The sequence below is a fragment of the Accipiter gentilis genome, chromosome 21 (genome assembly GCF_929443795.1).
Source record: "Accipiter gentilis chromosome 21, bAccGen1.1, whole genome shotgun sequence".
Classification (NCBI taxonomy): Eukaryota; Metazoa; Chordata; class Aves; order Accipitriformes; family Accipitridae; genus Astur; species Astur gentilis.
In genome coordinates, this window is record NC_064900.1 from 7008223 (window position 1) to 7021957 (window position 13735).

Below are 13735 nucleotides of genomic sequence, written 5' to 3' on the forward strand. Positions count from 1 at the left end.
CTCTCTTTTTTGTTACATTGCCTTTCATTACAACTATTATTATAATATTTTATCATTATTGTTATTACTATATTTTACTTTAGTTATTAAACCTTTCTTATCTCAACCCATGAGTTTTACTACTTTTTTTTTTTTTTTTTTTTTTCTGATTCTCCTCCCCATCCTGCTGGGAGGAGGGAGCGAGCAGCTGTGTGGTGCTTAGCTGCTGGCTGGGGTTAAACCATGACACATGCTAAATTATTTTAGATCAATAAACTTGAGATTATGCTTTTAATAATAAATAACATACAGGAAGCGGAATGGACTTAGTCTTTTTTTTCAGTGAAGTAACTGATGGCTCTGAGAGCAGGAGGGCAAACAGCTGGTGAGTGAAACTATTTGCAGTTGTGAAGAGATGGAGTTAGATGCTGTTGCTGTTCTTGACAGTGAGGGTGGAAATCCAAAAAGAAAATATGTTCTTCATGAGCTCCAGAGTTAAGGAAACAGGAATGGATGTGTAGCCTTTTCAGTTAAGTTTCACCTTTTTCCTGCTCTCACAGATTGACGCACAATTGACTGACTATGGCCCAACAACTTGGAAACTGAAGGTAATCCCCACAAGCATGGCAGTTTCCCATGGCTGGCAACTTTGAAACTGAGTTTAATTCAGAGAGTGGAGTACACTCTTTCATCAAAAGCAGGACTTAAGTCAACGCGAGTGTGTTGTGGTAATTTCTGTGCATGCTGCCCGCTTCTGGCTGTAACTGAGTGTTCAGTCTGTGAGCCTGCATTGGTATCTAGGTCTCTCACTGTGGCAGTCCCTCACTGTCAGGGGGCCAAGCATGGCTCAGAATGACTTCCCCGAAGTACAACGTGACTCGTAGATCCTTTTTTCCATTCTATATAATAACACTTGACTTCTGTCAACATCTAAATAAACAATTATTTTCTTTCTTTCTTTCTTTTTTTTTTTTTTTTTTGTGAGATATGTTCCTTGCTGTTAGCCTAAACTAGGTCAAAAATGTCAGAGGAGGGGCACCCAGTCATAGAATTAGAGAATGGTTTGGGCTGGAAGGGACCTTAAAGATCATCTATTTCCAACCCCCCTGCCATGGGCAGGGACACCTTCCACTACGAAGCTACAGGCTGCTCAAAGCCCCATCCAGCCTGGCCTTGGAACATTTCCAGGGATGGGGCATGCCACAGCTTCTCTGGGCGACCTGTTCCAGTGCCTCACCACCCTCACAGTGAAGAACTTCTTCCTTGTATCTAATCTTAATCTACCCTTTCAGTTTAAAGCCATTACCCCTTGTCCTATTGGTACCTGCCCTTGTAAAAAGTCCCTCTCCAGCTTTCTTATAGGCCCCCTTTAGGTACTGGAAGGCTGCTATAAGGTGTCCGCAGAGGCTTCTCTTCTCCAGGCTGAACAACCCCAACTCTCTCAGCCTGTCTTCATAGGAGAGGTGCTCCAGCCCTCTGATCATCTTCGTGACCCTCCTCTGGACTCACTCCAACAGGTCCATGTCCTTCTTATGCTGGGGGCCCCACAGCTGAACACAGTTCTCCAGGTGGGGTCTCATGAGAGCAGAGTAGAGGGGGAGAATCACCTCCCTTGACCTGCCAGTCATGCTTCTTTTGGTGCAGCCCAGGATACGGTTCATTTTCTGCGCTGCAAACACATTGCTGGGTCATGTTGAACTTCTTGTCAGCCAACACCCCCAAGTCCTTCTCAGCAGGGCTGCTCTCAAACCATTCTCCACCCAGCCTGTATTTGTGCTTACGATTGCCCTGACCCGTGGAAATGGAACAGAGATCAGTTGCTTAAGTAAGTAATGTGTTTTTCAGCTAGGTTATAAAAGAAGGGCCTATGCCCCATGCTGTTTAACTTGTATTTTACTTAAGTTCCCACCTGCAGCTGCAAGGAGATCCATGTTTCTTTGTAACTTAACATCTAAGGCTTGGACAAGATTTATCCTCCTCAACTTGGAGACCTGTTAGTGTTTCTTAATGTCTTAAACAAACTTTAACCTTGAAATGCTTTATACTGTAAAAACATGTTTCATGTTATTTTTATTGCATTACTTTTAAGTTGCTTATTGTACTCTTAATATTTCTGGTGAATTTCTTAGAAGTACTCTTTAGAATACTAAGTTTATAACAAATGTCTCTTAAGTATGCCTTAGGAGTCATATTGGAGAGCCACTAAGGAGGGAATAAAAGAAATATTTTTCTGTTAGAATGGTCTTTAAAAATTGTCCAAAACTATTCCTTTATCTCAAATGTTGTAAATACTTTGGCTACCTGAACCCTGGCTGCTGTGGGCCAAAGCTGTCAGCAATTCCTTCTGACAGCATGCAAACCATAGTCATGCTCGGCTTGCTTGCAGATCTACCTGCCAACTCTTTCCTAACTTTTGTTGGTATTGTTCCTTATTTTATTTTTCCTATCATCAAGTTCTAGAATTTCTGAAATGTCTCTTGTAACTGGGGGCTGAGTACTAGATTTCCCACACCTTCTGGGTTTTTGGAAGAAAAAGAATCTAAATATCAGTGCAATGGTTTTTATTATCTTTGACCACAAAGGCAGCTGTGGTTCTGAAGTCCTACCCAATCTACATGGGCCTTGGTCTGAGTGCATTTGTTTTTCCCTCTTAAATAATACTTCTGAATTGTACAATAGCTTACATCCTTCATAAATCGTTGTGAGTGGTTTAGCTAGTTTTGCTGATGCTTGAGAAATACAAGTTTCTTGTGCCTTCGTCAGGTTTTGCCTTAAGAAAAAATTGTGTTATATTTTTCCTTATGAAGAAAAATCTGTTATGTCTCCAGTAGGAGGCTCACTCTTCTAGTGTAGTAAATGCCTTGCAAAGTGAAGTTTGAACGAAGGTTTTTCTCTAGGAAACTGAAGAGGAAGAAGGAAAAGGTGCAGCTGAGGTGCAGACACTGGAGAAACAAAAACACACTAGAGAGTAGAAGCCAGAGATGAAGCACGTAAGGATCCCAAGGAATGAATTCAGAAGAAGTGAGTACAGTGCCTTTCGGTGTCTGAGTCTAAACAGCCTTCCCTGGCGGAGCTCAGAGCTGGTGCCATCCCAAGACACCACATTCTGCGCTTGTACCAGGGGTGAGAGCAACAGCCCAGCAGTGCTGTATTCATCACGCAAGAACCAGTGGAGAGTAACTTATTGGGGAAGAGCATTAGCAAGAATAGTGCTAAGATTTATTACCCCCTGCCCCTTACTACTTATTGGCATAGTATGTTTTCCATTGTTCTCAATGTTTTTCAAAGAAAATGCTGGTTTAAGTAGCTATATCTGTGCAAGTGGTAGATATATCGTCTTGTATAAACTTTGTAAACATGCCGCACGGTGTGCAAATACCATTGTAGATTATTAGAATACAAAAATGTGAACTACCTTCCCTGGAAAAAATCTGCTGTATATTTACCTAAACAGTTGATAGCTGCTCAGTAATTACCTTATTGAGCAAAACACTTTTCGGTGCTTCTATAAGAGGTGCTTGTAAGTAGACTAGTTATAGCTGAAGTACTTAGAGATCAAGTATTTAACAAGTGCTTGGACAGTGTTAAATTAGGGTTAAAATTAATTTGTGCATACAGGCTTAATGCTGTGGCTAGTTCTTAGGAGCAGATTAAATTGCAGTTACCAAACCCAGTATTAAAATCACTTGTGTAGGTAAGGAAGGGCTGCTTACTTTACTTTTTATTGGTGTTGGTTTTAGATACGAACTGGCTGTGAATGCATCAGATGAGAAGAAAAGGAAGTTACAGGACTGGCTATAGCATATTGTGGAGAGGGCGGCTTCTTAATATAGAGGCCCATAGAGGTAAGTCAACCCCTCCGAATTAAGAGTACTTTGGTTCAGGCATCACTTACAAGTAGGGCTGAGTGAAGTCAGCCCTGCTGTACAAACCTTGAGAAACTGTGCTAGGCCGTATCTTCTCAGGAACTCAAGGAATTTAGGTTGTGTCTTACCAGGAGGTAACAGTCCCAGCCTGAGCTGGGACTGGCCAGTACAGCTGTTGGGCTTGCACAGTTACATGTAGACCAAAGGGGAGTTTGACGAGAAGACAATCACTTTACACTATAAATATCTGCAGCCACCACAGCCCGTTGAGCTCCCTTGCACAGCAGCAGGCTGCATGGTGGTGATCTCCCCTTGACACCTCTCAAGGTTAGTCCTTGAGGTCGAGATTTCCTTACCCGACATCCGATAGCTACAGCGAGGTAAATGACATTCTGTATTAGGTCTAAAGCATATTGTATACAAACTAGTTTAATTATTAGAAGTGTAGTAAGTAGTAGAGTGTTTGACCACTGTCTGATCATCGTTTAATCCTCATTTAATCAGTTTAATAAAACCTGCTGGTTGATCCCACAATAATGACTTCTCTTAATAATTCACCTGTGATGCCTCTCAATTTATTAACTTACCATCTTTATTTTGGGATGTAATGCAAGACCAGTTTGCCTTTTCTTAGTTCTATTCCTTTCCTCTCATCTTGTGTACTGTTTGTAGCACAGGACAAAACCACAACTTATTCCTCCCTCCTCTGCCTCTTCTGTAAATGGGTTCTGGTTTTACTCTGTTTCCAAAACACTTAAGCAGGAGGGTGATGTTAAGAAGCTGTATGTCTCCCTGGGTTTGTCCCTGTTTGCACAGAAACAGCTACAATTCCTCCATAAAATACAGTATCATGTTATAGCTGGGATGAGCAGGTATTAAAAGTAATCTCAAGCGTGAGTAGCATTAGCCAGGGATGCAGACTGGAAACATTAGCAGCTGCTAAAATTTCTGTTTCCTCTCTTGCCAGGAACATTGATAGCTGAGGTAGCAGTATCTTGCTTTTCATGGGCAGCCACCCCACTTAATGCAGAATGAACTGTCTGTATTCAACACTTGGCGTGTTCTCTTTGGCATCCAAAATTTGTTTTGTACCTACCAGTGCTCCTACTGCAGCATATCCTAGTTCTGAGCAGAGTCTGAAAACGATGCCGAGCCCAAGGAGCAAGACTAGACAAGAAAAAGAGTGAAAGAAGGCAACACCAAAACAACCTTCAAAGTGACAGTCAACCAGAGCTCTTTCTGCCTTAGTGCACATTGCCTCTCTGTGTAAATGCCTCAGAGAGCTAAAATCCAAAATGTCTGTGAGCTCCCCTCCCTGCTTTTTAAAATAACCCAAGAAACCTGTTTAGGTTACTTCATTAATATTAATAGATTTATTGATGTAGCATCTAGTCAGGGTCCCTACTAAAATTCTATTATTCTACATTACAGTGACTCCAGGGGACTGTTGCAAGAATATAGTCAAAATGCTGGCTGTGTAGTGCCAGGGTTATGGTGACAGACTAGACCAGATGCTGTAGAGGAAGAAAAAGGAGAAAGTACTGCTGGAAGACCAGAGAGATGCACAAGGTAAATTCCTTTTCCATAGAAGCCTGTACTCAATATCGCTTCTGTACATGACAGGTGCAGAAGAGGCAAAGCTTTACAAGGTAATGCTGGCTGCTTGCAGTGTGGTGTATACCCTGCAAACAATTTAAGACATCAAAAGCATTTAAAACTGAAATGGTCTCTACTGCTTCAGTATGCTGCCAGTCCCTCCTTTGATCAATGAGTGGGGGAAAAAAAAAAAAGGGAGCTTTTGTGTCCCTGGCCTGGGGAAGTGCAGTTCCTCACTCCACAACATAGCATGTTCCTGAAGAACTTGGCAAGAAAGTCTGCTCCTGTGTCAGATGCCCGTTTAACCAAAGCATGTTCCCATGAAGGCACTGAAATGTAAGGTTTAAAGTTTAAGTGAAGGAGAGGACTTGATTTTACTTACTACCTTACCTGTCACGGAGCACTGGTTCTTGCATGTAACAAAACTGTGGTGTTCCCTCCTGCAGATGGCTGAGGAAAATCCAAGAGTAATTCCAGTGTTGGAAGCATTTGTGAATGAAGATCTTTTGACCAATAAAGCAGAAAACCCAGATGTGTCCAGAGGTAAAACTGGTTCTTCAGGGTAAGACTGTACCTGCTGTTTCTAGTACAGCTGTAAAAAACTTAAGATCTAGCGCCAGGTGGCTTCCACTAAGGACACCTCGTGGCAACTGTACACACCCCCAAGGATCATGGGGTCCAATTCACAGTCTGCTGCTATTTCAAAGCACTTTTTACATAAATGGATTTACCAGACATATTTAATGTATTTAAGTGGTTAATAAAAGACTTCCCAGCACTGTTAAGGTGTTTTGTTCTGAAGAGGGACTAAAAACAGAACTGCACTTTCCTTTACATACACAGACTTATTTTCAGAGGCTCTTCAGTCAAGGCTGAGGCCTTGAAAATGACAGACTTGGCAAGATTGATGATTTTGGAAGATCCTGGGTTTAAGATACCAAGAAAAGATTCCTGAAGTGTTCACTTGCACCTGTTCCATCTGTCTAGATACTACTGCACTTCCCCCTAGGATCAAGCATCCTATGGGCTGGTTCGCTCAGGGGCACTTAGGGATTAGGGGTAAAATATTAGAGAATTACAGGTTTGATCTCTGCTAAACTGTGGAAACTAGAGATCTTCATCTTTCTACTGCATTCCGCACCCCCCCCACCCCCCCCACCCCCCTTACATATATACTGAAAACAGACCTCGCCTCATGTTTAATCTTAAGAGTTACAAAAAATTCCATAATGAAACAAAACACTCAAAATACCTCAGAGTGGTTCACAAAAGACCTGCCTTTTCTTGAGGTTTAAACACTTAATTTAAACAACTTTTGACAACTGCATACACACATTTGACAATGTTAAGACATGACAAGACTGAGTGCCAGAGTTTGACATAGGCATTTAACAACTTTGGGTCAAATTCTCTTTTAACAACTACTGCTATTGATGGCAGTCTTTCCCCCCTCCCTCCCCCTCTAATTCTATGCCTTGTAATGAGCCAACTTCAGGTGCTCTTTAGCTGCTGAAGGACACAGTTCTGCCAGCTGTTACAGTGCCCCTGAAGAGTACGGGACATCAGTATTGTACTTCAGCTGCCAGGGTAGAACAGGATGCAGATAACAGACAGTGTGTCTCATCTCTATCTCTGGCAGTTCATCTGAGTGCAGCTGCAGAACTTCATGCTGGCTCTAAAACAGAAGGTAGCTGGAGCACTGACTGACAATAAAGAGCAGAAGGAGAGAGTTCCCCTACTTGCCAGTCTTTTGTTCCACACCAACAGTAATCAAAAAGCAGATCCCATTAAAGATGTGTCCTTTCCTTCATCCACCTGGAACAGGGACAACTCGAGGTATGCAAGCAAGGCATGCTATCACGCTGCACCTATTGGACACACAATGCAGAAGAGCTACAAAAGGAAACTACACAAGAAGTCCCAAACACCTGCACAGACAACACGTTGGCTATGTCCACTCCAGATCACCTTAGAGCAGGCACAGGTGCTAGTTTTTGGTCCCTGCTACATAAGCTGAGAGAAGTAAACCTCTGTGTATCATTCAATTCAACTGGGCAGGTACAGCTTGCTTAACATTAGGGCTGTAGTTTTTCTTTTCTAAACTAAATGCCTTTTTATTAATGAAATTACTAGACTATTTCTAGTATCCTAAATATAGCAGAGCTTAAGCACGCAGTGGTAGCTTTTTGAACGTTTCTCTGGCAGGAGAGGAAATGCTGCATTAAGACTTAGCTTCCCTTCGGAGGTTGTCTTTGCTTTTTTCTCCTTAGCACAATCATGTAAGTTTTATAAAACAGTTTTATAATAACCTGGATTCATTCATAGGGCAAACTTCCTGAATTAAATAAATTCTAGTACCTTGGGTTATTTACAACAAAAATCCAGTCCTCTGGTTTTGGTACCTTTTGTTCTGGATGAGCTGAGCAGATCAGGAGTCGGTCTTCTCAGCTGGCGTCTACAGTAGGCAGGTTTCCAGTAACATGGGCTACAAAACACCTTAGCAAGTGAACCCCTGAAAACTCCAGAGAACTGCGGAAACAAACGTGTGGATGTTCAGTGCCAGATACTGCTGTGTCTTGGAGTAATAAAAGCAAATTCAGCCACTGGCTGTGTTAAGTAACATCTCCCGCAGTGTACTACAACCGTCGTACGTTAAGCGCTTCAGCTACGTAATCAAACAATTGCAGCTTACAGTTAACTCCAAACAGAAAGGGAAAGTCCACTAGCATAGGGACTGCTGCCCCCTCAGAGAAAGGCCAAAGTTGAAAATTGAACTCCACTCACTTGCAGAGGAAGGGGAAGAAGGAAAGGGGCATTTCCCCATCAGCAGCCCACCCGCCATCCTTGGGGCACAGAGAAGTGCCACCTCTAGAGCTGATAGACCGTTTCAGGTAATTTGCCCTATTGAAATCATCACTTGAAAGGAAATGGCAGCAACAGAGAAGAGCTTTACCTGACCAGGAATAGCTGAGGAAAGCATCCTTGAGTCTTCTCCTTTACAAACTCCTGGATCTCCAGTACGTTCTTTAACAACACTCCCCTGGAAGCTCGGTCAATTTTTGTTAACACCATCTGCATGGATCCAGAAAGGGAGGATTAAAAAAGGAAAAGATTATTTTGCTGCTAGCCCGGAACATCTCTAAGAGTCCTGAACCACCTTGCAAGGCAGGCTGAAAGCTCTGGGTCATATCTAGAGGGAAAAATTGTATAACACAGTTCACCAAAACACTTGTATAGCATGCGTACGGAGTGGAGCTTTTCAAGCTCCTCAAGCTGAGCACTGGGAGAAAAGGGTCCATTTAATAAATCAAGCAAAAAATCCCTTAAATCCCCTTTGCCCCCCTCAACGCATTTTAGGCCTATTTTATTAACAGTAAAGGGGGTGTTTACAACTTAGGTAGGACAACTTGTGTAAGCTCAGGTAGAGGGTACACACTTTTATAGATTATCTGTAGCTTATAACCTACACAAGAATGAAGCATTACCTACCACGTAAGGAATCCCAAACTCTTCCAGCATATCTACTGCAATATGATCTGTTTTCTGGAGTCCTACTACACCATCAACTAACAGAAAAGTCCTCTTCAAGCTGTCAGAAATACAAGCAACAGTAATCACCATCGTTATTTCATGCCTGCTCTGCTATTTCCAAATTCATAAGCAAGAACAAGTAACATGGTATTTGGGGATAGGAAGAGCCAAGAAAAGCCACGCATGGAGCTGAGGGTCAGCCTGGAGCAGCACCTCAACCTGTTCTGCTGTTTTGATCTGACCGAGTGTGGCGACACCACAGTTTCCCAGGAAAACAACTTCAGAACTCATCAATACTACCACTGGAAGTAGCTACCTCTCCTACCTTTTTTCACCTGATTACATGACACCGTATATAGGTGGCTGGCTTTCATTGCTCTGTGGAGGTAGAGTTGAGTCCCTTACTTGTGCCGTTCCTGCAGATAGGCCTCCACCATCTCCACAAAGTCTTGTGGGGCACGGTAGCCGTATCCTGGCATATCCACCAGAATAAACTTCTTCCCTACTTTGAAGAAATTCATCTTCTTGGTGTGGCCCTGGGGAGAGCATTTTTTTTAAAAAAAAAGCAGGGGGCGGGGGGAGAGATGGAGGAAAGGGGGGTTAAAAAGTTGCTTTAAGCAGTGGAACTAGGAGATGCCCCACAAACTATCTCTGTATCATACCCTGCCTCCCCACCCCCCACCCCCAGAAGGCTGCAAAAATGCTACTGTTGTTTTAAGCTGTCTAGTCTCCCTCCCTTGTAGCAATCCTATGTGCCTCTGTCCTTAAAATGGACCAAAAATACCTTCACGGGTCTCTGTGCTTGGTTCTTCTCAAAGGGCTTTGCATCACGTCCGCTCGGCTTGTACCGCTCTTCTGCCTGGCACACGCGCCAGTCCTGGCCGAAGAGCTAAGGTGGGCTCCTTCCACCTCTTCCTTTGCCAGAGCAAGGCCTGCGCCAGCCGTGAGCCGGCGGCCACGGTGGCCGGCACGCTCTCCTACCGCTTCAAGTTCCCCAAGAGCTGGTTTCCTCCCGCCCTCCTCGGCCCTGTCCTCTGGGCTGGCACCAGCTTCGGACCAAGAGGGAGGGAAGTGAAAAACATCGCTTACCGGAGTTTTTGACACTCTGACCTCCACTTCTGGAGCCAGCGAAAACAAGGCCCGGATTAAGGACGATTTCCCCACGTTGCTTCGGCCGATGAAGCACACCTGCGGCAGGAGAGGCAGAGAGCGCCTGTCTACAGCCGTCCTGGGCAGGGGGCTCCCCTCCCGCTGCCCTCAGCCTTTGGGGCCAGCGCCCGGGACAGCCGCGTCCTGCTGCCGCCCCCGGAGCTCCGCGGGTGCCGCCAAGGCCCGTTGATCTCCCGCGGCCCGGGCCGGCCCCGGCGCCGGGAAGCCGCTCTCCCAGCGCGGCCGCGGGGCTGAAGGGCACGGCGGGGAGGCGGAGGGGGGGGGGGCCGCCGGTCTTCGTCCTGACCTCGGGCAGGGCCGGCGGCGGGGCATGGTCCATGCGGACGGCGGAGCTCACGTAGTCGATGGCGTGGTCGCGGCCGGACCTGAAGAGCGTCTCGGCGCGCTGCAGGGCGGCCAGGCCGGGCTGGAAGAGGCGGAACCGCGCCGTGTCGGCGCCGGGAGCCAGGGAACGCGCCAGCTTCTCCAGCGGGAACACGACGCCGATGCGGCGGCTCCGCTCCAGCCGCAGCACCTGGGACAGGGCGGCCAGCGCCGGCGGCGACCGCCCCGCCGCCCCGCCGCCCCAGCCCCGCGGCAGCACCATCCCCGCCCGGCCTAGGCCCGAGCGGGGCCCGGCCCGGCCCCGGAAGGCAGGCGGCGGGCGCAGGGCGGAGCGCGGCCCGGCCCCGGCTGCCCCCGCGCGGCCGCGGCTTGCCAAAGGCCGGGAGTGGCGGTGGGCGGCCTGGAAGGCCTCCGTCGGTCTTCACGGGACCCCCGGAGAGCGGCGGGTTTTCCCCAGCCTCGGCTCTTTGCGTTCCGTTCGTGCTCACCTCGGGTCCTTTATAGACTCGAGCCAGACCCAGGAACGTCGCCGAGCTGCGCCGGGCTCTGCTTGGGGCAAAGCGGCAGCAGCGGCCTTTGGCCCCCTCAGTCCCCCCACCGCGACGGACGGTTCTCCAGGGGCTGTTCTGATGTTGGTTAGACCTTACGCCCAGGCAGGCCCGAGGGTCCTGGGGAACGCTGCTTCCTCTCTGAGCCGAGAGACCCGTTTTTCTTCTGCAGTCACAGCCCTCTCTTTAAAGCTCTGTCAGGCTGGTCGGTTCAATCATTACAATGAATAGACTTAAGGCCAGGAAGGACCGTTAGAAGATAACACAGGCTATATCCTACTTGCCCTGTCTTGAGCTCAGTTACAAAGCTATGGGGAGGGAACTTCTATCCCCTGAGAAAAGGCCAGCCAGCAACCTACACGCTTCTCGGAGATACCTTCAAATCTTTTGTAACAAGACAAGCTCCTACGGAAATCCATAAGCTTTTTCTCGAATCTATGATCAGTGAAAGTGGTTACTGGTGAGAGTTAGGCTAACGGTGTAAACCTAGGGGAAAAACCCCCTGCATTCTAACTTAGTCCTGCAAATTAAGTCCTCTGAAAATCTGCTTTGGCTCACAGCAAGACAGAGCTCAAATGCACATAGCTCAAGACAGACCACAATCACTGGCTGCTAGGTGCATACTTAGAAGAGTGCTCCCAAATAAATCTACAAATGGCCTTTATTTGGTTCCAAACCAGTTTGAAACGTACAGAGCAGGCCCCTCTCCTGTCACCCCCAGAGGTGAAAATAACCACAGGTACATGCAGAGAAATAAAGCAGAACAATAAACCGTTCAAGAACTACCTCAGGAACACTGCTAATTTTTTTATTTTTTTTTTTTTTTTTGGTGTGTGTGTGGTAATGCAGCAACCTAATTTCACTGAACTCTGTGGTGAATCTAGCGACGGAAAAACCACACTGGCTAGAGGTTATGCTCATAACCACTCCAGTTGGCCAATTTCCTCATTTTTATGCCAAACCGTGACACGCAAAACAGAGCAAACGCTCTTAGGTATTTTCACCTCAGCATCCCTTGCAGCTCACTGCTGCTGGCAGCAGACTTGCCTGCTCGCAATTACATTAGTTACCCTTACCAAGCACACGTTCTCCAGCACATCGCTCCCAGAACAGCCGGCCAGAGACAGGAGGGAAGGTGGCAGAGAAACCAACTGGCCCATTTAACGGTATATCTGCAGGCGTGATGATGTGAACAGAGGTGCCCAGCTCACAGGCTAGTGCCCTAACCATTAAGTCTCCTTTTTTAATATGCCTACACAGGCAACAGGAACAAATTAAAATGGCATAGAACCTTCTGAATACTTCTAATTTTAGCAAAGGGATGGATCAACAGGAGCATCCAGTAGACCCACATCTAAAACCTGAAGATCAGACCTGTGATTTCAGTGGAAGGTGGTTTGGTTTGGGTTTGGTGTTTTTTTTCCTGGACTAAACTGCAGTCTAGGTTCTCTGTGGACAGACCATATGGAGCCTGGACGAGGCAGGTTACTGTGGACAGAGCTGGTGAAATACCAGCATTTAAGCCTGCTTTGTATCTCCCCTGAAAGATTCTACTTTCTATTCCACATTTTATTGTCAAACTTTAGGCATTTGGACTAAAATTGCCTATGGCTCATGTCTGTGGCAGCAGATGTCTCTTTTCGGTTGCAGGTTATGTAGCTCAGATATTAGGGAATGACTACAAAAGTAATTTGGTCCACATTAAAAACTCTGACAATCATTCCTTTGGAGTATGAAAGAGGGATCTACAACCATTGACACTGGCCTAAACCCCAAAGAATGGTGTGGAGCTAGTAGGAAGCAGTGACATCAGTTGCCTTGTCTGGTCAGATCTTGTCTTTCACAGCATCGTGCAACAGGCCAAACCATCATTCATTTCAGATACCTCTCAAAGAAGAGTAGCTGCGAGACCAGCTGGAGGTGGAATTCTGGGAGAGCAGTGAGACCTCCTTGTGCATTTGGGGCAGTGGGTTTGGGTCCCATGAGCCAAAGCCAACTGGGCTTTTCAGCTTCATTTCCAGGAAGAGGAACTGAGATCAAATATTGTCACCAGGAAGCATGCCAGAAAGGACAGAGCACAAGCACCAACCTTTCTGCTTTTTTGTGACACAGCACTACCGACTGTGTCCAAATCTGTGCTCTTGCCTAAAATACAGCCTATGTTCTTTCCACTTGGAAGGTGGTTTAGGAACTAAAGTTAGTAGGATAGACAGTTTTAAAGGCTGAATTACTTGTATAAAGGACAAAGAAGCTCTGCATTTTCCTCTATGCAAACTATTCTATTTAGCAGGGGACGGCGAGAAGTGTCTCTTGCCTCCAGAAGGAATTCAAAGCCATAAACCTCTTAAGGACTGGACGTTCGAAGAAAAAAAATAATTTAAAAGTAAAAAAAAAATAATAATACTAATTAGTGGGAAAGTTTTTGAAAAGTTCTTGAGTAAAGTAATGGAAGAGAGAGGCATCATTGTTCATGCGACAGCAAACACTTCTAGTCCTAGCTGAAGAGTAGTTTCCACTGGCTTCACAGAACTGAAATTCTCGTTTTGAGATATTCATCTCAAATTTGGTGAATCTCTTCCATTCGTACCTGGTCTGACCTCTGCTGCAGAGTTTGGTTTTGACTTTGGCCTTTGAGGAGAGGCAAAGAGCAGAAGACACCCCATCCATTTTCTCAGAGTTGGCCTTGGTCATTAGCACAAGAATCAGTGCTGTGAATATGCA

General features: G+C 45.9%; 1 protein-coding gene and 1 long non-coding RNA gene across 2 annotated transcripts; one reads left to right on the forward strand and one right to left on the reverse strand.

The window, feature by feature from the left end:
* The first annotated feature begins 3678 nt into the window (after positions 1-3678).
* Positions 3679-6226, forward strand: LOC126048876 (uncharacterized). The gene is made up of 3 exons (XR_007509010.1): positions 3679-3824; positions 5277-5414; positions 5888-6226. It is a non-coding gene; the product is annotated as an uncharacterized LOC126048876 (long non-coding RNA).
* A 399-nt stretch (positions 6227-6625) lies between these two features.
* On the reverse strand, positions 6626-10733 carry GTPBP8 (GTP binding protein 8 (putative)). The gene is made up of 7 exons (XM_049824370.1): positions 10429-10733; positions 10062-10160; positions 9378-9508; positions 8931-9030; positions 8395-8513; positions 7844-7970; positions 6626-7309 (listed from the first exon to the last, which is right to left on the reverse strand). The coding sequence occupies exons 1-6, from the start codon at positions 10726-10728 to the stop codon at positions 7886-7888; spliced, it is 834 nt and encodes a 277-aa protein (XP_049680327.1). The 5' UTR covers positions 10729-10733; the 3' UTR covers positions 6626-7309; positions 7844-7885.
* Positions 10734-13735: the final 3002 nt, after the last annotated feature.